We start from the raw sequence: 25,079 nt of genomic DNA, 5'->3' as shown, positions 1-25,079 counted from the left end.
GCTCTCCTTGTTCGGCCTGTGAGTTTAGGGGGACGGCCTTGTCCTGGTAGGGTTACAGTTGTGCCATACTCCTTCCATTTCTGAATTATCGCTCCGTGGGATGTTCAAGGCTTTGGAAATCTTTTTGTAGCCTAAGCCTGCTTTAAATTTCTCAATAACTTTATCCCTGACCTGTCTGGTGTGTTCTTTGGACTTCATGGTGTTGTTGCTCCCAATATTCTCTTAGACAACCTCTGAGGCCGTCACAGAGCAGCTGTATTTGTACTGACATTAGATTACACACAGGCGCACTCTATTTAGTCATTAGCACTCATCAGGCAATGTCTATGGGCAACTGACTGCACTCAGACCAAAGGGGGCTGAATAATTACGCACACCCCACTTTGCAGTTATTTATTTGTAAAAAATGTTTGGAACCATGTATGATTTTCGTTCCACTTCTCACGTGTACACCACTTTGTATTGGTCTTTCACGTGGAATTCCAATAAAATTGATTCATGTTTGTGGCTGTAATGTGACAAAATGTGGAAAAGTTCAAGGGGGCCGAATACTTTTGCAAGCCACTGTATATATTTGCTATTGGTGAGTTTAGGAACCATGGGACTTTCCAAATCAGTTTTTCATGCATAAAATAAATAATGTTTCTACTGTGTATTTATATTAGAGAAGATATGATTTTTTCATTTTTTAGATATTGTATATTGGGAGCATATTTTGCACAAAATTGTATTGTTTCCCCCCATCCAGAGTACAGGGTTTATTAGCCCACACATTCCCTGGGGGGGGGGATTTAATTCCCACCAATAGTTGCCCTTAAAGGGCAACTATAACCCTAAAATTGCTTCCCCTACCATGAAAAAACCTGCACTCCAGTTTGGGGATACAATAGTCTTTTTTTAAAGAAAAAATAGCCCCCTACAGTGCTAGCCTGCCCGCGCATAACTAACGAGTGCCATAACTTGCTCATTATGAGCATGTGTGTGATGTAGGTGGGTAAGTCACATTCACACATGTGCAAAATGAGCGATCGGGGGGTGGGGCTTGCTCATTATGCGCTCATAATGCTAAGTAACTTAGCCATCTGCACCTGGAGCTTCCTCCTGTACGGGTGACCTAACACCAGCGGGGACTGTATTTCTTTTTAAAAAAAACTATTGCTTCCCCTATTAGCCCGCACCTCTGTTGGGGAAAGCAATTTTAGCATGATAGGTGCCCTTTAAGTGTTTGTACTTATGATATGCAGTGTTGTAAGGAAATGTGTATAATAATAGCACAAAAACTATAATGAATAAATAAAATAAAAATGTCAGATATAGTAAAGGATATCATAGTGCCCTTTGAACTGTAAATACTGATTTTCATACACTTGTTTGGCAATCATGATAATAGCTTCCACAGTATCAAATATATTCACTCTTTCTTGTCCCTTTGACTTTGTCACCCAGAATGTCTCTTTCCTTTGCAGCTTCTGGGGCAAAAGATACAAATGACATTCCTGTAAGCAGAAAATGTACACCACATTTACAGATTTCCTGTCTACAATGACTGCCCAAATCAATGCAAATTGCATTCCATTCCCAACTCTAACCCACTACACAGCATCAATATCACCTAATGAAGAGTTTTCTCTGCAGGTATTGCTTTTCTAATCTGACAGAAGTTCCCAACAGAGGAAAATGACAAAAAAATGCACAATACGGAATAGTAAAATCACAGTACTTAAATAGGACATGCACCTTCCAAAGCATTGTTGCTGCTCCAAAATGTTGCTTTACTATATTTTACAGCATTTTGAAACATATTAAAAAGGTCTAAAGCATGATGGGAGCTGTATTCTAGCAATCATTACACATTTAAACGTTATTCTTCAAGGACCAGTGGCCCAACTGATGATGCAAGACTATCCAAAGCCATTCCTGCCTGCTGTGTTTACATTTGACTTTTTGTTCCTGGTTTCTTACAACTGTTGCAAAGCAGGGGCGATATTAACTTTTACAGTGCTGGAGGGGGTCAAAGGGAGGCCGCATTGCTAGCAGAGGAAGTGCAAGGAAAATCACTAAAGAACCTGTAAAACTGGGAGAATTAGGTATGGTGATGGGAGACTGGGGCCAAAATAGGGTAACTACCAACAAAATTGGGAGAGTTAACAGCTCTGCAGTAACCCCACACCTGAATAATTCTCTTTTATCTGTAATTAAGCGTGGGTCATCAATTCTTAACCCAAAATGTAAGAGTAGCCCATGGATCCTCAGGGGACAATATGAAGCTTGTTATTGCAACTTATACTGTCTTGTCTTCCTGATATGATCAAATGGCATATACCAGAATGACTGAATAGGAGGAACCCCTTTCAAACACCAGGACCTTCCTCTGATTATAGGTCATAGCATATTTTACAAAGACTTGGGGACCTGTTGATTTAGAAATGTAGCCTTTGCATTAACATTAGAGTGGAAATAGAAACAACTGTAGCATTATTGTATGGGCTGCGATACTACAACAAAACAATAGCTTATAAGGTTCCCAAATACCTAAGCAATGATGAAGCCAAATTGTACAGTGAATTCTCTATCTTAAATAGCAGCAGATAGACTGGCACAGCCCTAGGGAAAAGGAACAACATGATGGGTTGCTGAATAGCCTGAATGTAAACATGCAAACCCTCGTCAGGCAACTGTTGCTCAGATGTGTTCTACATGTTCAGAAACTTCTGCATCCTCGGCTATTACAAACTGTGGGAGCCCAAAAGCTTCCCACGTGCCATTGACCTCAATAGATGACACTTTACAAAAGGATTATTATATGCTTTGTAATGCAAATTTATAGATTTCTATCTTTTAACCATATTCAGGTGATTACAAGAGTTGAGGGTATTAGTAACATGACTGACGTCAATGAAGGAATCTTATCCACTGTCCAGGCTTGAAATAAAAATAAACCAGACTCTGAATTATTAATAAGAAACTCAGTAGGAGCTGGGTGTCCGGAACATTTAAGAACATCAAATAATAATTACGTCAAAGGCACAAGTTTTAAAACTATTCCTTCCAAAAACCACCCAACAGGATATTGGGAAAATTCCTTTACTGATCATTTTACAGTCTAATTAGAAACAATGTAAACCACCAGGGACATATAATGACTGGCTGTAAGTGATGAAGAGGTTAACGAGAATAGAGACAGTGCTCCTTGATGCTGTTTCTACATACAATAGCTTGTATTTCAAAAATACAATAGCTGTGATATGGTCTAGAATACACACATAAAGGAGACCCCCTCTTGATATCTAACTGGTAGGGGAGTCAGTTTGCCAAGACTAAACCTCATGCAAGTTTCTACAGTAATACTATTGTTGCGGAGTTATGCAAAGGACATTTTATGTCAAGATCATGAGAGAGAGGCAAAAGCAGTCTAAAAATCAAACAGGATATAAGCTGACTCTTTTGCACCCCCTAGCCCTCCAGAGTAGGCACTGCAACCTAATTACAGATGCAAGAGGATTTTCCAATGGGAATTATACTGTACTTCTAGCCCTCTGCCAGTCTTCTATTTGTAATTTAACTTGTTGATATTAGCATACATTTTGCTTGCTAGCATTATCTTGAAATTTTAAAGGTTAGTTATTGTGTTGTTTAGGTTTTTGCTCCCATACGGAGAGTTTAAACATTTGCGCATGCGCGGTCGTGGGGGGCGGTGTGGAGTGGGGTTGTGCTCACACATGTGTATGCGCGGGGGGTGGGGGTTGGACGCAGAATGAGGGGCGGCCTCGGGGTGCCCGGATTAGAAATCCAGCGCTGCCTTTAAGTTAAATTTTAGCATGATGCATAGAGTGATATTCTGAGACAATTTGCAATTGGTCTTCATTTTTTATTATTTGTAGTTTTTAGTTATTTTATTTTCAATTCAAATACTGTTTGGAGTTTCAGCAGCTATTTGGTTGCTAGGGTCCAAGTTACCTTAGCAACCAGGGAGTGGTTTGGTATATAAATAGCAGAGGGCCTGAATAGAAAAGAAAGTTACAAAAAGTAACAATAACAATAAAACTGTAGCCTTACAGAGCATTAGTTTTTTCTCTGCTGGGGTGACAGTGAAAGGCCCTGAGATTGGTGCTATTTTCCATTAAGACTATGTCTGAGTGCACATTTTTTAACTGGGTCTATTTTCTTGTTGGTAGTGGCTATATTACACTGTAATCAGACATGGTCATAAAGTACAGACTTGTTCAGTGGTTTGAAAAATGTACTTAATGCTTCCAACCATCACTGTATTTTGCCCTGGTACCGCCCTAGGTAGTTTTTGCACCCAGGTCTGTGGTCCCCTAGTTACGCCACTCTAAACTATCATAGTTTCCTTTCTGTGGAATCAGGTATGCCTGTATAAAAACATAAAAGCATTTATATTTATTTTTGGAAGTTTAAATAATATTTATGCACCTTGTTTACAAAAGCCTAACTTGAACGAGCTTATGTTAAAAGGTATATTTATATTTATTAAGAGGTATATTTAAGCCTGTTCAGAAAAGTACCTGGTCTACTCTTGGCACTCATGGGTCAGGTCCCAAACCATTGGTTATAGCAATAGCATTTTGTTTCCAAACTGTGCGCTCCTGTGTGACATTACATGCTGAGTATCTACTTATACAGATTCTACTTTTAAGGGACCTTTTATAAAGAAGAAACTGACCCATGTTTATAATGAGCGCTTGTGAGGAACAGTTTTTGTAAGGATTTGTCCTATAATAAATGTATTACACTATATGCCGTTCCCTAATATTGTCATTTTAAGTATACAAAGAAAGAAAACACTGGGTATATGTTGCTTTATGTGATAGGAAAATGAATTAGAGTGCCTGGTGAGTACCCAACTTTACTCAAAAAGGAACACTAAAGGCAAAAAAATGACTTTCCTATTTAAGGCAAAAAGGAAATGTTTCTAATGCATTATATTTATGTTGTTTTTGTAATATAATGTGTCCAAGTTCTTATACAGGTATCTAGTATCTGGAACACTTGGGGCCTGGGGTTTTCCTGAAAAGGCATCTTTGCATAGTTTGGATCACCTTACCTTAAATCTTCTAAAAATCATTTGAATATATAATAAACCAAATAATACTGTTTGCCTCCAATATGGATTCATGGAGCTTAGTTGGGATCAAGTACAAGGCACTGTTTTATTATTACAAAGAAAAAGGAAACCAGTTCTCATTCTAGTCACTAATAAGCACACATACCAGCTAACCCATCTCAATCATGCCTTTCTGCTTACAAGCAGCTCTTAATGATATTAGATATTAGAAATATGAGGTGGGAAGAATCACAGCAATGAAGCATTTACTACTACATTGTTTATCTTGATCTTCTGACACATAACCTGCTTAAGTGATAATTTAATAAAACTAATTGACATTGACTAGGGTCTGGTAAAATAGCAGATTGGCTTCTTATCCTTCACACAATGTCTCTGAGTTTAAATATCACATTTTGCACTTTTGTTCCTCGCTGTAAATTTCTTACTGAATTCAATTGCAAAATACTCAGATTCAGCATGAGGAATGGTGAGTACAATTACAGGTATAGGATTCCTTGTCCAGAAATTAAATTATCCAGAAAATTCCAAATTCCTGGAAGGCCATCTCCCATACAGTCCATTTTGACAAATAATCCTAATTTGTAAAAATGATTTCCTTTGTATGTAATTATAAAACAGCACCTTGTACATGAGGGTAACTAAGCTGCATGATTCCATATTGGCTGCAAAATAACCCTAATGGGTTTATTTCATGTTTTAATGATTAAATGGTTTCATATGTCATAGGAAGCTATAGGGAATAATCATAATCATCATCTTTTTTCTTGATAATTTGATAAGTATCAATATCGATCAATGTTCATTTTATACATAGTAAGATTAATCCATATGTATTATTCTAAACCAACCTATAGTGATTACATTTATTATTAAAGCAATTTCCACTTTTTTACCACTAAAATATGAAGGGGGATGAACTCACTGAAATGAGAAGCGAAACGTACACAGCATTAAAGAGGTGGGTTTAAACGTTGTTTTGGAAAAAAGGCACAATTTTGGCTGTTGCCAAGTGGGCACAAATCCTGTATTTCCTGGGAAAGTGACATAACTAGTGATGAGCAAAATTTTTCGGCAGGCATGGATTGACAGCAAATTTCCGTATTTCGGCATTGGTTGATTTTTTGGTGAAATGGGTGCAAAAATTCACCATGCGACAAAAAAATTTGCATGTGTCAAAAAAATTGCGTGACAATTTGTATGACGTGTGTCATTTTTCGCATTTCATAAATTTTCATGAACTACAAAGTTTCGCAATTTTTTTGGCGAAACAGGACAGATTTGCTCATCACTAGACATAACACCAGAGAGAACAGGGAACAGACATAGGGGCTGATTTACTAACCCACGAATTCGAATCCGAATTGGAAAAATTCCGATTGGAAAACGAACATTTTGCGACTTTTTCGTATTTTTTGCGATTTTTTCGGCGCCTTTACGACTTTTCGGAAATTATCGCGACTTTTTCGGTACCAATACGATTTGCGCGAAAAAACGCGAGTTTTTCGTAGCCATTCCGAAAGTTGCGCTTTTTTCGTAGCGTTAAAACTTGCGCGAAAAGTTGCGCTTTTTTCGTAGCGTTAAAACTTAAAAGGCGCGACGTTTTGCGCAAGTTTTAAAACTACGACAAAAAGTTGCGATAATTTTCCGAAAAAATCGCGAAATACCGATCATTACGAAAAAAACGCAAACGGACGCATTCGGCCCGTTCGTGAGTAAGTAAATGGGCCCCTTAGTGAAAAGGGTTTGAAGATTCATCTTGCTTGGTGTTTGAGGTATTTATATAACTAAACTTTTATCTTCTCTTTGCCAAGTGACTGTACCACATTCATGCTTTTTAAATAACCTAATGAGGGTACAATAAGAATACAGAGAAATACAAACCTACACACAAACAGTTGTTTCCTCCTACTCATGCATCAGCGTGAGGGTGATTTTTGGCTCCATCTCTCTGGCTCCATAGTGGGCTGTGAGTAAGTTTTCTATGTAATCTCAGGCGCAAGATACACATGGAAAGACATTTTTAAAATAAGCTGAAATTATTTCTACAGGTTATAAACAGGCAATAGTGCAACAATTAACTTTAAGAGGCCTATTTATTATGCTGTGCAAAGAACGGTGACAAAATTCACCACACCTTGCCAGGCTTTGCTGCGTAAAAAATGGCATCAATTTTTTATGCCTTTTTTCTTTTGCTGGAACTTACATAAAATAATGGAGTAAAATCTGTCTAAATTCACCATTTATTTTATACAGCTTTTTTGGCGAATTTTGTTTTACACAGCATAATAAATAGGCCCCTTGTAGTAGCAAAAAGGTACATTATAAGGGGTAAATTCACCTAAAAATAGACTTTCAGTATGTTACAGTTGAATTTAACTACCGTATATACTCGAGTATAAGCCGAGTTTTTAAGCACCAAAAATGTGCTGAAAAAGTCGCTCTCAGCTTATACTCGAGTGTATACTGGGGTACATACCTGCATGCGCTCGCCTCGCACCCCCCAATGGGTGTCTGTTCCTGTGATCACTCGCACCCCCCCCGTGGGCGTCCGTTCCTGGTCTCGCATGCACCACCACCCCGTGGGCGTCCGTTCTCTTGCTCGCTCACTCACTCGCGTGTGCGCGAGCGCACCCCACCGCAGGCATGCGTGCGCTTGCGTCCCACTAACCCGTTTGCCGTGCACTGCTATGTGTGTGTGCTCAGACCAACGCGCTCGTATTGAGGTGCTGTTCAGTTCAAGTAAGAGTTATACTCTCATTGCAGAGGAAAGGCAAATCAATCTAAAGTGAGTAACAGTCTGCTTGAGGAGGAAACTGTGAACTGTCAAAGTTTTTAGAATACCGTATAACATTGCAAATATGTTCACCTTACTATGTCTCACCTTACTCAGAACAGCAGTATGTTCTTCACCACAGCTAATATACTGTAGGTATATATTGGTATAGGTATATAGTTTCTTAATGAATTCACAGCATGTGGTTTAAAGGTGCCTGCTAAAGGGAAAAAATATATACAGTATGTAATGGAAATTAGTCAAAAGCAACTGAACCTTGAGTATTCTTGAATTGCTTTAGACTTATTGCCACTAGATTCCCAAATTTTAAGGCAAAACCAGAAGACTGCATTGGGTGAGATTTGCGTATTTAGAAACTACATGGCACTGTAACTGCAATTGGCTTCATTCAGGGACGGCTAGATTCATGTGCTGGGAGCACACACAACACGGGTTCATAAGATGTGAGTGCACACTGCACAAATGCGATTGATGGCTTCTCCATGGCTGCATAAGGCCCCTGTGAACCTGCACAAACTGTAAGTCTACCCTGATGCACTCTCACAAATAGAAGTTATTTCTAGGCTTATACTTGAGTCAATACATTTTTCCAGTTTTCTTAGGTAAAATTAGGTACCTCAGCTTATATTTGGATCGGCTTATACACGAGTATATACGGTAAATGAACCTAGATAACTATGCAGCTGGTCTTCTGATTTCTATTAGCAGTGACCCTGTCTACCAAATATCCATTATGTATAAAGTATAACCAAGCATATTATTTAATGTAGCCATATGTAAAGAGTAAAACTAGAGTCTGCCACAGTCCACCATAATGAAATTCCACCACTTTCTACAATTCTGCCCGCTTATTGCCAATGGTTATGCCCCTCTGAGGTTTGATTACAGGGCGCTATCTGTAAGCAAACATGAAACAGTAATCAGGGCTGTATTTCAGTACAGAGCTGCCCTGGGCAGCAGACCAATGCCTAGCCCCTACCCTCACTGATCAGTGCAGGCACAGGGAAGCCTCATTAGCTCTTTTGCTGGATTTACCTGGTGGCAGGCAGGGGGAGAATTTTATTTAAATGTATTTACTCTTCAACTGGCTCCCTAGGCAAGGGCCCAAGGGGACTCTAACAGTAATTCCCTTACATTAGATAACAAGATGGCTGATGTAACCTTTGTAGGCAGCATTTTTAACACAGAATTCTAATGAAAATGAAATTGAAATTATGTTCAGGATTCATACTTGGTAGTGCTGGAAGGGCTGGGGGAGAATCTAATAGAAAGTGGGAAAGAAAGGTCTACTGGAAAGGCCATAGATGGAAAAGACTGCTTGGTTCTCTATTTAAAAATTGATATTATTAAATAACTCAGTTTGGCCCACGTACAGACTGCATCTTCAAAAATAAATCTTGAATGGGGACCTTCTGGCTTCTGCTTTCAGTTCGACAGTCCTGGTGTGACAGTCCCAATAATTATGAGCTACTCTTCATTAGAACTCAATGAAAGAACACAGCCTTTAATTAAAATAGATCCTAATGAGAAATTATTGAAAGCAGGCATCCCTTCAAGTGTAGCATGGTGGGTAGGAGGAGTAAGTGTTTTTGTTTCTTGCCAAGGTTAGCTCTACTGACTCATACTTTCAGATACTCAACACAAAGTGAGAATTACCTTCTGACACATAACACACAGTAGGTGGTGACAGAAATCCCCCAGATGATTAATGTCAGGGAAAACAAAATTAATTTCTTAGGCGTCGTTTTATATGGTTCTGATGCAGTAACATTATACACCCTCAGAACAGGTCCTGACCACATCAGAGCATGACAAACCCGAGTCACTTCTTCTAATTTTAACATTTTATATATTTATATTTAATCTCAAGCAAAGGCTTACAAATGTTCATTTTAAAGGTTCTTGGAACCTAATCATTAAATTGTGTGATTAACAACTAAGGGAATACTCTTCTGATATACCATTATGGTTTTGCTTCATGTTAATACATTCTTTTACTAAAAAGAAACAGTATACAGAAATTCTCCCTAAAACAAAACATACAGTACAGTCACGCCACTGTACAAATATCATTTTCCCTATCATCATGTCATTCCACATTTTAGCTAGTGCACATCTTTATATATTATATATCTGCACAAATCCTATCACATGATAGTTATGAACTGTTGAGTTTTGTTTCATTTGCATGGAGATTAACCGATCTGCTTTATTGTGAGTTCACCTTAAAAAATCATAAAGCACCACCCCCTTATCCCTACTGTGCTGGACCTCCCCTGGATCATTGGGTCCCAGCTGACTGCCCAGTTTGGCCTATAGTAATCTGCTACAGGCTCTGGACATCTCTTTAGAGGTTTATTAGTTGTAAAAGGCCATAGAAACTAGAAGGCAAGGATCTATATTTCTTAAATAGGGTAGATCAACACTGAAAAAAAAAAACTACTGCCGGCTTGTCAACTTTTGTGGCAGGGAAGTCTAGGCAGGGGGTGGATGATGTCAGGGGGGCAGTAACGTTGCATGGGTAGGTCTGTGACATCAGGGGGAGGTACTGACACCACAATCAGATATTGGATGATTGCTACCTCATTCACTTCCTCCCTGGATTTCCTAATATGGAGATCTGGGCCAGGCAGTTTTCTACTAGAGACACATTCCAAAAACTGGGCTTGTTCCATGATAGATTTCTGCCCTTAAAGGAGATGTCAACCCTAATTTTAATTTCACTTCTAATGGATAGGGCGCCTTACCCCCACTTAAACCGCATAAGTGCCGCTCCCTCAATCTCCTCCTACAGCCTGCACCACTGCATTCTTTTCTGCTCCATTTTGCGTGTCACCCGGTGGCCATTTTGCCGGGTGATGTAATTGAGAGCGTGTGCCTGACCTCTTCAAGGATTTTTTTTTTTCAAGCTTCTGCTTTCTTAAACAAAGCTGTATATACAGCTTTTTCCTTAAAATGAAACTGTTAGGGCATTAAACAACAATAAAATTAAAAAGGAATGAAGTGTACATTGCTTAAATATTCCAGCAAACACTGTTTAAGCTTGCAAGACAAGATAAAATGCCTGCAGATCAGATTCAGCGGTGAAAAGGTTAAACTTTCCTGCCTGCAGTCAGAAGAACTTGTTCCAAGAGAGGGAGCAGAGAGCTCTTGTTTACAAAGGCAGAGTTAGTATAGCAACTGCCTATGCGATCGGCTCATTGTAGGATTGACTGTGGGCGTGGTTAAAGAGTTCAATTGTCTGCTGTGTAGAGAAGAGATCCATCTCAAGTGAGCATGCTCATTAAAATGGCTTGGAACTGGGCATGTGCACCACGCCAGGCAGACAAGGAGATTCTCAAGGGAGGGGGGAGAGGGAGTTATCCAGCTCTGCAGTGAGAGAAACTCCAAGGGATCGCTGCAGCTTCAGTATTTGCTTCTGAGGGACAGGAGTGGCAGGTATTTACAGTGCTGTGAGGCTTTTCTCTGCTAAAATTTTTGGTTGGGGGGGTTGACATGTCCTTTAAGAAGTAATAGATCTCCAGTGCATTAACCTGCTGCCCACTTTCTAGTGAATAAGCCAGTGCGGTATGTGGGTGATGTTTTGAAAAATAAGTGAAACAGTAAAATACCAAAATGACTTTCCTACTCCTTTAAAGGATTCTTTTGAGAAATTACTGAAACTTTATAGAATGTCAGGCAAAGGTTAATAAACGTGATAAAATTTGACAGGAACATGCTTAGAATCCTAATTGAACATTTATTGCCCATTAACTGTGCAGGTATTTAGGCACATTACTGAGGTGTGATTGGCTAATGGAGCGTACTTCATTCACTTTATGCCCTTGTGAAGTCTATGTGGGTGCATGGATCCTGCCCCAGCCTCTAGCTTGTCACAACATGCTCACAATTCGGAAACTGAGGACCAACTGCTAATCGCAGCAAACAGCCTCAAATATATTTGCTGGTAATTTCAATGACTTTGACATTACATTTAATTAAACGATTACTATCAAATGATGTTTGTAGCCAAAGATGTACAGTATATTCAACATACACCAGTCACATAAGTCCCACTACAGCTTATGTGTCATGACATCGGGCCTTGCCTGCGCAACTGGGGAAATGTCTCCTTATTTGACAATTGTTATTATTAACACATATTTCTTTCTGTTCTACATCTCGCAGCATAACAGATATTTAGAAGTTGTAAGCCGGAAAGATTTGGTGAGCACTAGTTGGCTTCCCTTCAGCTCTACCTAAATGCCTAGATTTGATTTCACAGCTTGGCTGATATAGGCCATCTTTGTTAAGTATGCCAGCTTGGGAGCCATTTTGACAGATCAGCTATGTTGGCAGGTAAATGGTGTATTTACAGATCAGGAACAGTTGCATATCCACTTCACTTCTTGCAGTTTCAGTAGTTCAAGCTGTTGACCCAGACAAATGGAACAATAGGGAGGTGGCCAGATGTGTGTATAGCGACACCTTCAGTAGAGAGCATAGGCTGTATATGGTTACATTTAAAGGTGACCTAAATATCCCCTACTGGTTAGGGATCACTGGTGCAAAGTAAACAGAGCAGGCAGTATCCTCATTGAAAAATTCTCTTGCATTTGCTGTTCAACCTAGAAAAAGTTTTATGTGCAGTGTTGCTTTAAGAATCCATCTGTACGCTTACTGGACTTTAGTGACAAACATGCTTGTTATATATATTTTTGCATGTGGGGATGTGTAGTCCATTCACATTTAGCTGGAGGAAAATGGTCATGCAAGGTTTCTGTCCTCTTTTAACCCTGCCTTGATACTACATAAACATGCCCTATTATTCCATAGCTTTGTTCCAAATACAAACCAAACCCTGCCCCTTGGCTGTGGCCTCCTCCCATGCAGGGCATATTTTGCATCACCGCCTTCTGACTGGTTCCAAGTTACAAAAACAACCACAAGGGTGCTTTAGCCAATCTGGCATGCAATGTACATAGAATAAAACACAAGACGTACTGAAACACCTTTATTAAATGCAAACCACATTATCCACTTCTTCTTCAATTACGTAGACAAACTGTAATTGACAATGTCCCTTGTGCGTGGAGCGCAAAACAATCAGCAGACTAATAAGGATGTTTTATAATAAAATCCAGTACAACCTATACATAAAATAAACAGAACCTTTCCAAGTATTATTCTAAATACTCTTATGAGCTCCATCTCAGCTGCAGGTAGTTACATATCATTTATTGCATTAAACATCATTAGCATAAATAGGCTTTCCTATACTGTGAACCTGTAGGATGATTTCTTTGAAGGGACAAAAATCCCCCATAAGAATGGTTAGCTTTATTGCTAGACTTATTTTATGTAAAAAAAACTCAAAAAAAAAAACCTCAAAAAAAAAGAATGTATATTTTTTTTTTTAAAGAAAATTCAAGTTGCCTTCCCACCCTGTGAACTCTGGTTCAACAATCTCACATGTCTGATATACATGCTGGGCATGATGGTCTGTTCCACACATGGCTTATCTGGGGGCACTTTAATGTAGATTAAAAGGTGGTGGGGGGGGGGGGTAAAAAGAAATTTTTTACATACATTATTTTTTTTCTTTGTGTGTACAGAGTAGTCCTTTTAATATATACATCTATATGTGAGCGGGTTTTGCACATTGCTTGCATTATCACAGGTATTCACGCTTCCATCAGTCGATTTCTGGCCACAGGGGCTGCTGTTTTGTTGCAGCCTATAGATAATATCTCTGCTAAAGTAAGCAGTATTGCACCTCCCACTCCTAAATATACAATACATATTAAAAGAAGAGAGAGATTATATATATATATATATATATATATATATATATATATATATATATATCTGCATAAAGAAGCAACTGGATTGATATATATGCATTTGAATAGCATATATTGTAAATCAGTAAAAAAAAAATAAAAGAAACAAGCAGATATTTAATAAATTATTTTTTTTGTTCCTTATGTGTTGTGTAGTAAAAATTGTAGCTAAAACTGCATTTTGGAATAGCACGCTACTTAAAACAGCCTTGATCATGTCCAATGCTAACTGGAAGTACACCAATATCGGTCAGTGGGCTAAAGTTCTGCTATTAATGAGACCTTATGTAGGGCTATAAAGAGCATTAAATAAGTAGTAATGCAGAAAACTAGGAGTAAGTCAGTTCTTTAATCCTGCTGCCTGCCAGGTGGTAGTACACACTCCTGCATTTTCTTGGCCAAATAAAACATCAATTTCCCTCAAAAAACAAAGGGTGATTTCCCGGTTTAAAGAGTCATTATACCTTTAAAGTTTCCTCCTAAATTTCACTTGGCAAGTTATTTCTGCTAGTCATAATTGTGGCAAATAATTTATGAATGTTTCTGGCTGCCTACTTCATATGTATGGCCCTGGTCTGTGAGGCAGCATCCCTTGTTAGTGCCTTATAAGGTTGAGGTCAAACAGAGCTACTTAGTAGCAGCTACTTGTCATGGCTACTAAACGCCAGGAAATACCCTGCCTTAGACAATACGGAGAATTGCCTCTGCTAAACACACATAGATACAATTATCAGTAAAAATTCAGCATTGTCTATTTTAGTAGCCATGACAAGTAGCTGCTACTAGTAGCTCCGTGTGTCTTCACCCTAAGGGGATTATAACACAGCAGGAGAGCTGTGAAAACAGTGACATCATAGCCACGTTATCTCATGTTAGTTAATAACATATAAATATAGGAAGCAAACATTAAAAATAAATACATTCACCTCTTTGTGATTTCATCAAAAAAAGCAAAAGTATGTATCCCCTTAAATCCAATTTAGCACTGCATGAAAGCCAGTGTCACTTCTAATGGTACCTTTGGTCCTACATCAATTTGTGCTACAGCGTGCCAATGCACAATACTTTTTTTTAGGAATGCAGCACCAATGAAACCAAATAACCATGCATCATTTTTATCAACCCTATTTTCGTGACCTGAGATAATGAGTCCAGATATAGGGTGCTTTTGATTTTAGTGCTGCACAACTTGGTAAAAGAGCACCAGGAAATGTATACCACTGCAATTCAATGTATCTTTTCAAAAGATTTTTAAAATAACCTGTTGTGTTATGATTAGCATTTGCTGTTTAGAGTATATTTTAATGAAAAAAATCAGACAAACAAAAAAAGAATACGGATTTGGTATCCCTATGTATGTTAGTGCTTAATAATCTGAATTTGTTCTCTGCTATATTAATACAGAATTCCCACTGCCTTTACAAAAGAAATGCTGCTATTGAACAGACAATTCTGTATGATGTGGATGAAAGACTATATTTCTGGAACTCTAAATTTCTAAAGCAAACTATTTTATAAAAGTACAGGACATATGACTTTCAAAGGGATGCTATCATTATTCATGACCATCATTTTAAGTTACCCAGATTAAAACAATCACAGGTTCCATGTACAACATGCTGCAAAGTCTATATTAGAAGAGGTCAGACTTCCTATATGTCTGTCACAGGGGGGTGGGCAATTAAAGAAAATTGCCCCTAAATTATTTTAGCAGCATAGAAAACAAAAATAAGAGCACCTTCCCCCACCTTACCAAAACTCTACTAAAACTTCTAAAATGGACCTGCAAAACTGCGGTTACAGGATGATTCTAAACAGTATTACAGAGCAAACTTAACAGCACTCAGATTGAAGCTGCCAATTTGGCCCCTTTAGACTGAGCAGTCAGCTTCTCTGCCCACATATAGTCCTTCTCGACAGATGCTGGAAATCTACAATATATTTCAAAAATAACTGCAGATACATCTCTATCGGGCAAGTTTGAAAATCCTGTTGGATCTGTTGCATCTGTGCTTTAATGCAGTCCTTTCCCAACGGCATGTATACTGCTCTGTTATGATCCCCAAGCTGCACACAGTTGACCAAATTAGGCAAATATCCACTTGTTTGGATATTTATGTGTATGGCCAGCTTAACGCAAGACGAGAGTCATAATGGGAATGGAATGAAAAGGGCAGCTTTTATTGACAATATTTTAAGTGTTAAAATAAGAACAATAAAATGCTGGCGTATCTGTCATTTTAGAGCAATGATAATCATTATTATAGCCCTACAACAACATTGCCTGGTTAAGAATATACTGCAAAATGAGGTTTGTAATGTAAAACCAAATGATTCATTTGTATTGCTTGTGGGTGGGAATTCTCAGTGTAGGGACAGTCAAGTAATGATAAATTATACAATGTATGTAATGGGCACTCACTTTAACAAAACTCATTTATTTCCTACATAACTGTAGCAGAATTGCTTCCCATTTCTTGTCAAAGCACAGGTCTAGGGCTATGCATATTGTCTTAATCAGAAATATTATTGGAGCCATGAAAGCAACTGACAGACCACATGTCATGGAAGCAATTTATAAATAGAGACCAGTGAGGAGGAACACTGAGACGGAGAGGCAAGATTCTAGTTGAGTAGAATGAGAGTTTATAGAGTACCATAAACAAACAATAGTCTCTGTTAAATAAAGTAAGATGGTTGGTAATTTTTATAACTGAAAACTAAAAAGACCACTAGACCCCAACAATATTCAGGATGATTGTGCTTAATACAGGGGAATACTCTTCTGGCATCTCTCTGTACAGTATATAAAAACATTACTTAGTACTACTACTGCTTTAAAGAGTGCCAGTTATGTCCCCTGCTTTCTATAACTTCATGCCATGTTAGGCCATGACCCCTCCTACGGTTTTGTAAGGGTTTGTATACAAAAGAAGGCCTTAGGAATATGATGAGGAACCTTATGGCGAGCCTGACAGTGAGACACTGGCTGCAACCTAAACCAGTAAAGCCTTTATAGAAATGGGACAACTAGAAAATAAATATACATTCAGCTCTTCATATTTCTGTTGGAAAAATCTATAAGGAAAACGAAACATTATGTTATAGATTGTGGCCCTTTAACTTTGCCAAAATAGGGCTGACATGTAGGATGTGAATGTCAGGCAGTAATGCCAGAGCAGATCAATGATGTAGTGTACTGGGACGTCCTGGGTCAGAATTAAGAGATGCCTGCTTAGTCCTTCTATTATAATGCAACAAAAAAATTAAATTAACACTACTAGCTTCTCTTCTGCTATAATGCATCTTATCTAATGGGATGTTCTATTACAATATGGCTATTTTAAATCTTGAATTTACAGAAAGTGCAACGTATATTGTGAATGAGGACACACTGCTGTATCTAAGTTACAAACTCAGCTAAGGTAACCTCTTCTGATTAGAACGCTATACACATGATTTGCATTTATGCACTATTCCCTCACTTTAGCTTTGTGTGAACATCCATTTCCATGGTTAATATATCAACAGTTCATGACATTAAATAGAATTAAATATTGCTATAATACTTTTTGAAACATTTTCTCTACACATGAGCAATCAAGACATAGAATTCATTAAACAATTTAGCATTCCACACAGTGGAACAAACATACATACACACAGACTCTGAACTGACTTTGGATGTAGCATTGATATAAATGGGGTATGGTATTTTTTTTTCCATCTGAAAAAAAAAAACAAAAAAAAAAAAAAAAAAGAAGTAGAATCTAGTATGAAAAAGAACCCGAAAAAGGCACATAACTACCACACTTCACACATTATTTTTGTAGCTCATTTTGTGATTTCCTGATTCTAAAATCTAGATAGTTAACCAAATGTACAAAGCTTCTTCAACAAACAGCAACATACAGTATTACAGTGACTTCAAAACATAGTCTGAATTATTATTTCTTCATTGTATTCTTAAAAAGTGACACGCCTTGTAACAATGGTCTCTTGTCTCCAAAGGCTGCTGTGTGTCTCCAAAAAGCGCGTTTGAGGCACTACAATGAGGAACATTGTATGTCTTGCCTTGGTTCTCAAGTCCAAACACTCCTGTTATTATCATAGGTTTTTCCAAGAGCTTAAGCTAATTTCAAAAACAGTACTGTAAATGTTATTCTGCACATTCACATTCAAGCCCCAACTATTCCCGAGGCTTATACCAGTCTGTCTCTCCAAACAATATTAGTGTAGAAATCAGGCTGCTGGTTTGGCTTCCCAGCTTCTCCTTGTTGTACTGCAAGGTGCTTGTTGCCAAAGTCAGTAACTTAAAATACAGTCAGATTCTCTGCAATGTTGGTGAAATGTTTTTTGTTTTTTTTCTTAAAATAATGATTACATTACAAAGAACAGCCCCCTCCCATAAATGAATATTGCTCAATAAAATATGAACTCCACAACTTTGGATCTGGAGTCATCTATAAAGTCCAGTGTCTTATTGTGCTGTAGGAGGTCGGTATGATATATTCCTGTAATTTCTCCTCTACAGGACCTCAGGTTTCTAGGACACAGGACATTAAATCTGGAATCTCAGCAAACCAGCCTTTAGTGCTGGAATGAGGCCAAGGGTAGGAGAATAAGCAATGAATTTTTTTTTCTTATTTGGGACAACAAGAATAAAAAGCTTTTAAAAATTCACACTTTCTTCCTTCATTTCTTCAGCCTTGCCCTGAAGCATAATCACAGACACAGTAGTCCATGCAATGTCTAATTGACCAAGACATATCCGCTGTGCGAGTCAACAGTCTCCATCATCTCACAGTCACATGGCTCACTGAGAGCCAATGTTTCATATGATGACTGTGGGTCATGCCCTGCTAGATGACTCTGGTTTTCAGGCAAAGTCATAACACCTTGTTGCGTTGAGTTCATAGAATACTGACACTGGTTTGTGTATTCAGGCTCATGGGATGGCACTCCTGATATTTCACAGGTCTGATAAGCATACTGCAAAGGTGGTTGCTGCACAGGTATCTGTGGCTGGCTAGGTTGCACCAGGTTCTGCATCTGCTGGGAATGTAACTTGTGATACTGGCTTAAGAAGGGGTCATATTGCATTTCATCAGAAGCAGGCTCCATAACAGGGCTAAGTGGCTGTGACAAGCCAAATTGCGCGGGCTGCACGGTTTCCTGATGAGACAAGGGCAGCTGCTGTGTCTGCATGGGATAAGAGGTTTCAGCTATCTGCATCTGTTTGAAATAAGCCTGCAGTTGTGGTTGCTTCTGAAGGAAAAGACGCTTCTGATGCAGTCTGTTGGATGAACAAAAAAAGTAAATTAATCTCACAATAAATGACAGAATTGGTCAATCATGAAAGTTATAACAGAAATAGCATATCAAGCAGGGACAGATTCTGTCCCTCACATAGCAAGATTATACCTAAGAGTAAAAATGTGGCCATACAAGGGCCAATAAAAGTTGCTGACTCTCATTGAGTGAGGAAAGCATTGGTATGTTGATGAGATCCGCTCCCAAGTGGTATCCATAGTATGCAGTACGAACCGAGCCTGTGGGCTAAAAGGCCAGTCCAATTTGGCCCAGCACATGGGTGCCAAATCAGTTAAGATCAATGTTTGGAGACTCTTTAGGCGTATGGGCAGCTTAAAGGACATGTAAAGCCTACATTTGCCTACAATGTATATCTGTTGGGAAGGTCTCCCCCACCCAAAATGCATATAAAAAAAAAAAAAAAAAAAAAAACAATACACGCACACAGACCCTTATTCAGCATACATTTCATCAAGAATACAGGCTCACACAGGCAGAACTGTCTGATGAAAGCTCTGCTTTGTTTGAGCTGAGCTCAGGAGAGAAGGTTAGGAAAAAGAAATTAAAGCAGACAGTTAGCGCACTGGCTGCTAGACTGGAGGGCGTGTTTAGTAATCTGAGCTTAGAACAACGGAGCATGCCCACAAGCCAGAAGTCAATGCAAACACCTGAGGGGGGGGGGGGCAAGTGGGTTACAGGAGAATTAGTGATTAAGGGGATGCTGCAATTAGCTACAATTTTAGTCCTGCTTTGACATTTCCCTGTGGCAGAACTAGCCTTAGCAGTGTAAATATAAAGCAAACCCTCCGGTATATTTATCAACTCTCCATTTTTAGGCCAGGCATTTAGGTGTCAGAGCATGCTCCATCCCAGATCTAGCAACATTATAATGAAACAGATATTGTTATTCTACTCCACAGTCTTACCTGTGTTCTTGTAACTGCTGTTCCAGGCTCCTTGGTGTTTCTTTACAATACAACTGGCAGCTGTTCTGGGCTTTGGCCAGCAAATTTGCTTTCTGTAACAGAACCAAGACGGACGTCAGAAATGCAAATCAATCCCTATATAATACTGCACTTGTGTATGAATTTATGCAGATTAAACACACACAGATGCATATAACAATTTATAATATTAAGCACACAAGAAAGTTATTATATGCGGACAAAGCACAGTGTTTAGGGTAAAAACCATAACAAAAAGCAAAGCAACAAAGAAAAGGAAACAGTTTTTCAGTATTCTTATCAGGAAACAAATCATCTCAACTGTTCACTTTATTTATGGGTGTTCACTCCCTGGCAGGCATCCTGGTGTACTGTATGGCCAGTGGGGAATAGGGAAGTCTGGGATTCCCGTCACTCATTACTGGCTATGTATGTGACTGCAGGCAGGTCACAGAGCCTTTCCATTTACCCCATTATTATCCCGTAGTTAAATAATGGAATAAATATCATTTTAAAGTAATAGGAATCTCTCCTTTTGCATAGCAGCAAATTATGCATATTAGTAGTCCTTAAATAAAAAAAATAGTGATTTAAAATCTGGGAAAAGTAGAACGTAAAGAGATCCTATCCAAAAATATTATGTTTTGGTTTACTATTGCCTTTGCTCTTCTGGTGTAAAGAACATTTTGGCTGCAAGAACTGAGCTAGAAGCCAGCTCTCCTCCAGCCAAGACTCAACTTTAACCAAAGCCTTGCATGCTTCTTTACAGGACTGTTGATCAGATGGATTCTGCTATACTGTTTCAAAAGTCAGAACCAGCAGAGAATAGAAAGGGATAAATAATGCTTTCAATAGAAATTACATTTACAAATAAACCACTGCACTTTTTTAAATCAATGTATATTGCTTAGTTGCTTAGAATTACACTGTAATCCATTAGCCATTCTGAATTAGTTCACTGAAAATTGTTTATTGGTAAGGTTATCTCTCAGCGTAATGTCCGGATTTGTTTTACAATAAGCAAACCATTAACAAACCAGATTTTCTATAGAGTGAAAATGGCCAGAGCATGCTGTATCTAGGCAGCATTCAGTGCACAAGAAACTCTTTTTCTAATAAAAAGTTCAAAAGTCCTGAGTAGGCAGCAATCCATTTGAGGTTTGTTGGTACTGAGACAGTGGTGGCCTGTGCCTCAGTGGGCCAATGGGTTCTTCCTTTCTGAAATACTGTGATAAATTTTACATATTTTGTGGACACCTGTCCTTCCTCCAAATAAGGTTTAATAAACGTACGTATAAATATTTTGATTTATATAGCACTAATTATGTATGCAGTGGATATTTTATGCACATTATCAAAACTGAGCAACCCCTGCAAAATTACTTACTAAATAACATACCTGTAACCTGTGCTGTAAATACTGTGTCTCCAAACTCTGGCGTCTAGAGAGTAAATGTGGGTGTATGCCATTGGGGAACGTGGATACATTTGAAAGTTGCGCAGACATATCCAGCTGCAAAGAGTAAATGAAAGTTACAAACTGGCCTGACCTTCTGAAGATCCATCGTGAGGAGACTAGATTCTGCCACTGGCAGAAAAGTAAAAAAAATGCTGACAATTTCAGCAGTGATTGGTTTGATATAGTTGTATCTTTGTTAATGAGCACAACAAGGTCTAGTATTTGTAGACCCATCAGAATAGGGAAGGATTTACATACCGGGTGATGGTTGTGGTCCTGGAGTTGGTTTGGAACGCTAGTGACATTTTGCTCCTCATCAGGTCCCATCTGTTCATAAAACATCTGAATCTTGTTGAGCTCTAGAATGCCCTTTGTCCTGGCCAGGTTCTGCAGATGCTGACGAAAGGCCACAATACCTACACAGTTGATGATACATTTGGCTTCAGTACATTAGTGTTTTCTTCATGAAATTACCAAATTTCACAAAGTGCATATTCTCTGAAATGTGAGAATGCCTGCAATATGCAATGAAATTATATGGTCTTTCTTAATGGCTACCACTGAAGCACTTTCTCACAGCTACAAAGCACTGCCACCATTATAGTTTAATATAATATATAAATTCTGAAATGTTCACACAGACGGAATATAAACTGGAATATTAGCAAGAGAGAAAGAAAGGGCCTTTTTCCAACTGGCCAGCCCTGCAGGAAGACAGCATGTAAGCAATGCAGGACCCTAAATGAAGATTCCATTTTGGATCTTTCACTGTATATATTTATCCACACATAAACATTTAGAAATGGCTTATTATAAATGAGGCAAAATCCCAAAACAGATAAAATTACCTTGTGTTAAAGAGGTATCTGATGCCCGTCTGCCTTCTCGGAAACTGACTGGAGATCTGTTATGAGCCTCCCGTTTTTGGGAGGGAAGTGTGGGCATAGCTAAATTTGTTGGTCGCAGTCCTATGAATGGTGGTGTTAGCCTGGTGACTGACTGATTTGCCATAACAACTTCATTCATGGTCCCATCATCTTGGAAACTGAGATCACTCTGAATAGATCCCATGTCATATTCAGAATCAACACTTCCCAGAGATGGGTTGTTACCAATGGTGAACAGTTTGCCTGCAGCAAAGATAAAATGAGAGGTGAATTTCACAGTAGACTTTTCTCCTGGTCATATATTCAATACCATTTCTGTGACCAATTAAAGCAGTTTATAAACAGAGCTGTATATATAAAAACAATGTATTCATAGACCTAAATTATGAACTTTGTTACATAAATTTCATTTATTCTTCGCTTTTAAACTAATAAGATGTTCTGAACCTGGTAATTACCTGGTAACTACCCCTTTAAGAGCTTTGGTTGACATGTGAAGGAAGCCATAAAAAGTAAAGAAATTCAAATAAAGGGCACTAGGGAACTTAAATCAAGGGCTATGGTAGGTGGGTTCTTAAAAATAAGCAGGACTGGGCAATTATTTTGTATTACATTACTTTGCAGTAATTCAAGGACCCTCTATATCCCTGAGCACAGTTTTGTGATGAACCCAGACTGTTGTTTTTATGCAATCTTCGATTCTAGTATAGAACATGTAATACAGATTTGCCTAGTACCTTCCATGTCTGGTCCACCACTTGGTAGCATAACCATTTGATTGGTCACTTCAGAAAGAGTATGTCGCCTCTGTCCACTACGCCTGCCCTGACAAGCTGCAAATGCTTGAGCTGGGTCCTCCTCAGTGTCATCCTCTGTCTCAATGCCTTCATCGATAGATGTCTCCATCATGTTGCAGGGCAATGATTGGCATCCTTTCCTTATTGTAACCGGAGGCAATGGGTCCAAAAGGCAGCCATTAACCTGGAGGATAGAACATATATACATAGGACCTTATATATGGTGCCATTCTGTCCAATACTACCAGTGTATTTTCTCCATATGCATCTGCATTTTTGATGTGTCTATTTTCGATACAAAAAAATAAAACCACAAATGAAGAATATCCTTTCCAATTTAAATTATATCCAAGTGATCGCATGAATACTACAATGCATCCACTTTGTGACTTCACAGAAATGAACAGTGATTCTTGGTCATTTAATACATTAATGTGACTAAGGGGACATGGCAAACACCCTGCCTTTGGGTGGCACTCTGGCAAAAAGTTTACCCAACAAGACACTGAACCTGCTACTGAGATTTCATATATAGAGCAGAGTATATTGTGAATAATATGATATTACATTATATATATATATATATATATATATATATATATATACACACACACACAAAAAAGAGCGGAGCACACCCTATTAGGGTACAAATGCCCTGGGTGCTGGCAAAATTGAGAAGATACAAGGACAGAGAGCCGCACACACGGGAACTTTGCAAAAAGTGAAAATTTAAATTTTTTCACTTTTTGCAAAGTTCCCGTGTGTGCGGCGCTCTGTCTATATATATATATATATATATATATATATATGTTCTGCAGTGCTGTTCTATAGGAGAAGGTTATACATAAACCATACAAACAGAGTATATACAAGTACAGACTGATAAAAGAAGCCAGAATTGTTGTTACATGTACAAAACAATCTAAAATAGTTTAAAAAAAGAAAAAAAAAAAAGTTAGAAAGTTTTTTTTAAAGCCCTTCTGTATATGGTGGTTTTGAGGTAGCTGTACATGCCAACTGTCAAAGTAATAAGAATGTAAAACAACAGGTGTTAGGATATGTTTCATGTGCACAGAAGAAGCGGAAAAGCTATTGTGTATCCCTGGAAAGGCTCATTACTTTTTATTAGAATGATCCTGGAAATGCTAATACAGTATTCTAATACTGTTAGGCTGACCTTCAAATCCAAACATTTCGAAGCTAATTTACGTCTCTGTGCTGACACGCGTGATTGGGAAGAGATAATATGGCAAGCCAGTAGCTGCAGGAGAAAAGGGTCACGTACACCAAGGGGTACTTGAAAGGATTAATTAGTTCCATTTACAGGCGTCTGATGACATCATATAACATGTGATGGTCAAGGTCAACTTTCTTCACTAGCAACACAACAGCTAAAAATCAAAAGATTTTTGTACATGAACAAGCAAAGACGACAGAGTATGTTTGGACAGGTTTGCTGCCTGTGGCAGTGAAAGGGGTTAACTGAAAACTGTGCAGGAAATGGTGCCAGAGTCTTGGGAATTTAATCATTTCTCCCCAGGATGTGACTAAGAAATCATTCCAGAGCAAAACTGCATCTGTGAACAGCTGATCCTATGAACTTCAAACCCATAGGAGGCCCCCATTGCATAATAATTATTTTCCGGCCCTGATAATGCCAGTGCACATCGCGCTCTCATGCAACCACATTGTGGGGCAACACTGTCCCAGTTCTCAAAGGAGGAATGTGCAAGCTATGTGCACAGGAATGAGATAATTAGCTTGAAAGGGTCCCATAAGAAAACAGAATGCGGTGTGACTTGCAGCGGTGCAAGCTATGCACGTCATTAGTCCCTTTAGTAATCTGTGTCATCGTGATTAGTCCTGTCTGCTTCTGAGTGCGGAGTAGTAGGACTCTAAAAATCATCCTATATAGTCCTTATAACTTATCTGTGTTGCACTTCTCTCTGGAAAATGTCCTTGTTCTGTCTGTAA

General features: G+C 38.6%; 1 protein-coding gene across 1 annotated transcript in view; it reads right to left on the bottom strand.

The window, feature by feature from the left end:
• Positions 1-12,863: 12,863 nt before the first annotated feature.
• The window catches only part of sik2 (salt inducible kinase 2), a 103,064-nt gene continuing 90,848 nt past the window's right edge, over positions 12,864-25,079 (bottom strand). The window contains exons 10-15 of the mRNA XM_002932916.5: positions 23,046-23,289; positions 22,270-22,551; positions 21,680-21,837; positions 21,362-21,475; positions 19,945-20,036; positions 12,864-19,001 (exon numbers count right to left, since the gene is read on the bottom strand). Coding sequence (XP_002932962.2) covers positions 18,458-19,001; positions 19,945-20,036; positions 21,362-21,475; positions 21,680-21,837; positions 22,270-22,551; positions 23,046-23,289 — 1,434 coding nt within the window. The 3' untranslated portion in view covers positions 12,864-18,457. The remainder of the gene's footprint in view (positions 19,002-19,944; positions 20,037-21,361; positions 21,476-21,679; positions 21,838-22,269; positions 22,552-23,045; positions 23,290-25,079) is intronic.

This window comes from Xenopus tropicalis, chromosome 7 (genome assembly GCF_000004195.4).
Source record: "Xenopus tropicalis strain Nigerian chromosome 7, UCB_Xtro_10.0, whole genome shotgun sequence".
Taxonomy (NCBI): Eukaryota; Metazoa; Chordata; class Amphibia; order Anura; family Pipidae; genus Xenopus; species Xenopus tropicalis.
Note: the sequence above shows the minus strand (reverse complement) of the source record. Positions and strands in the feature narration are given on the sequence as shown.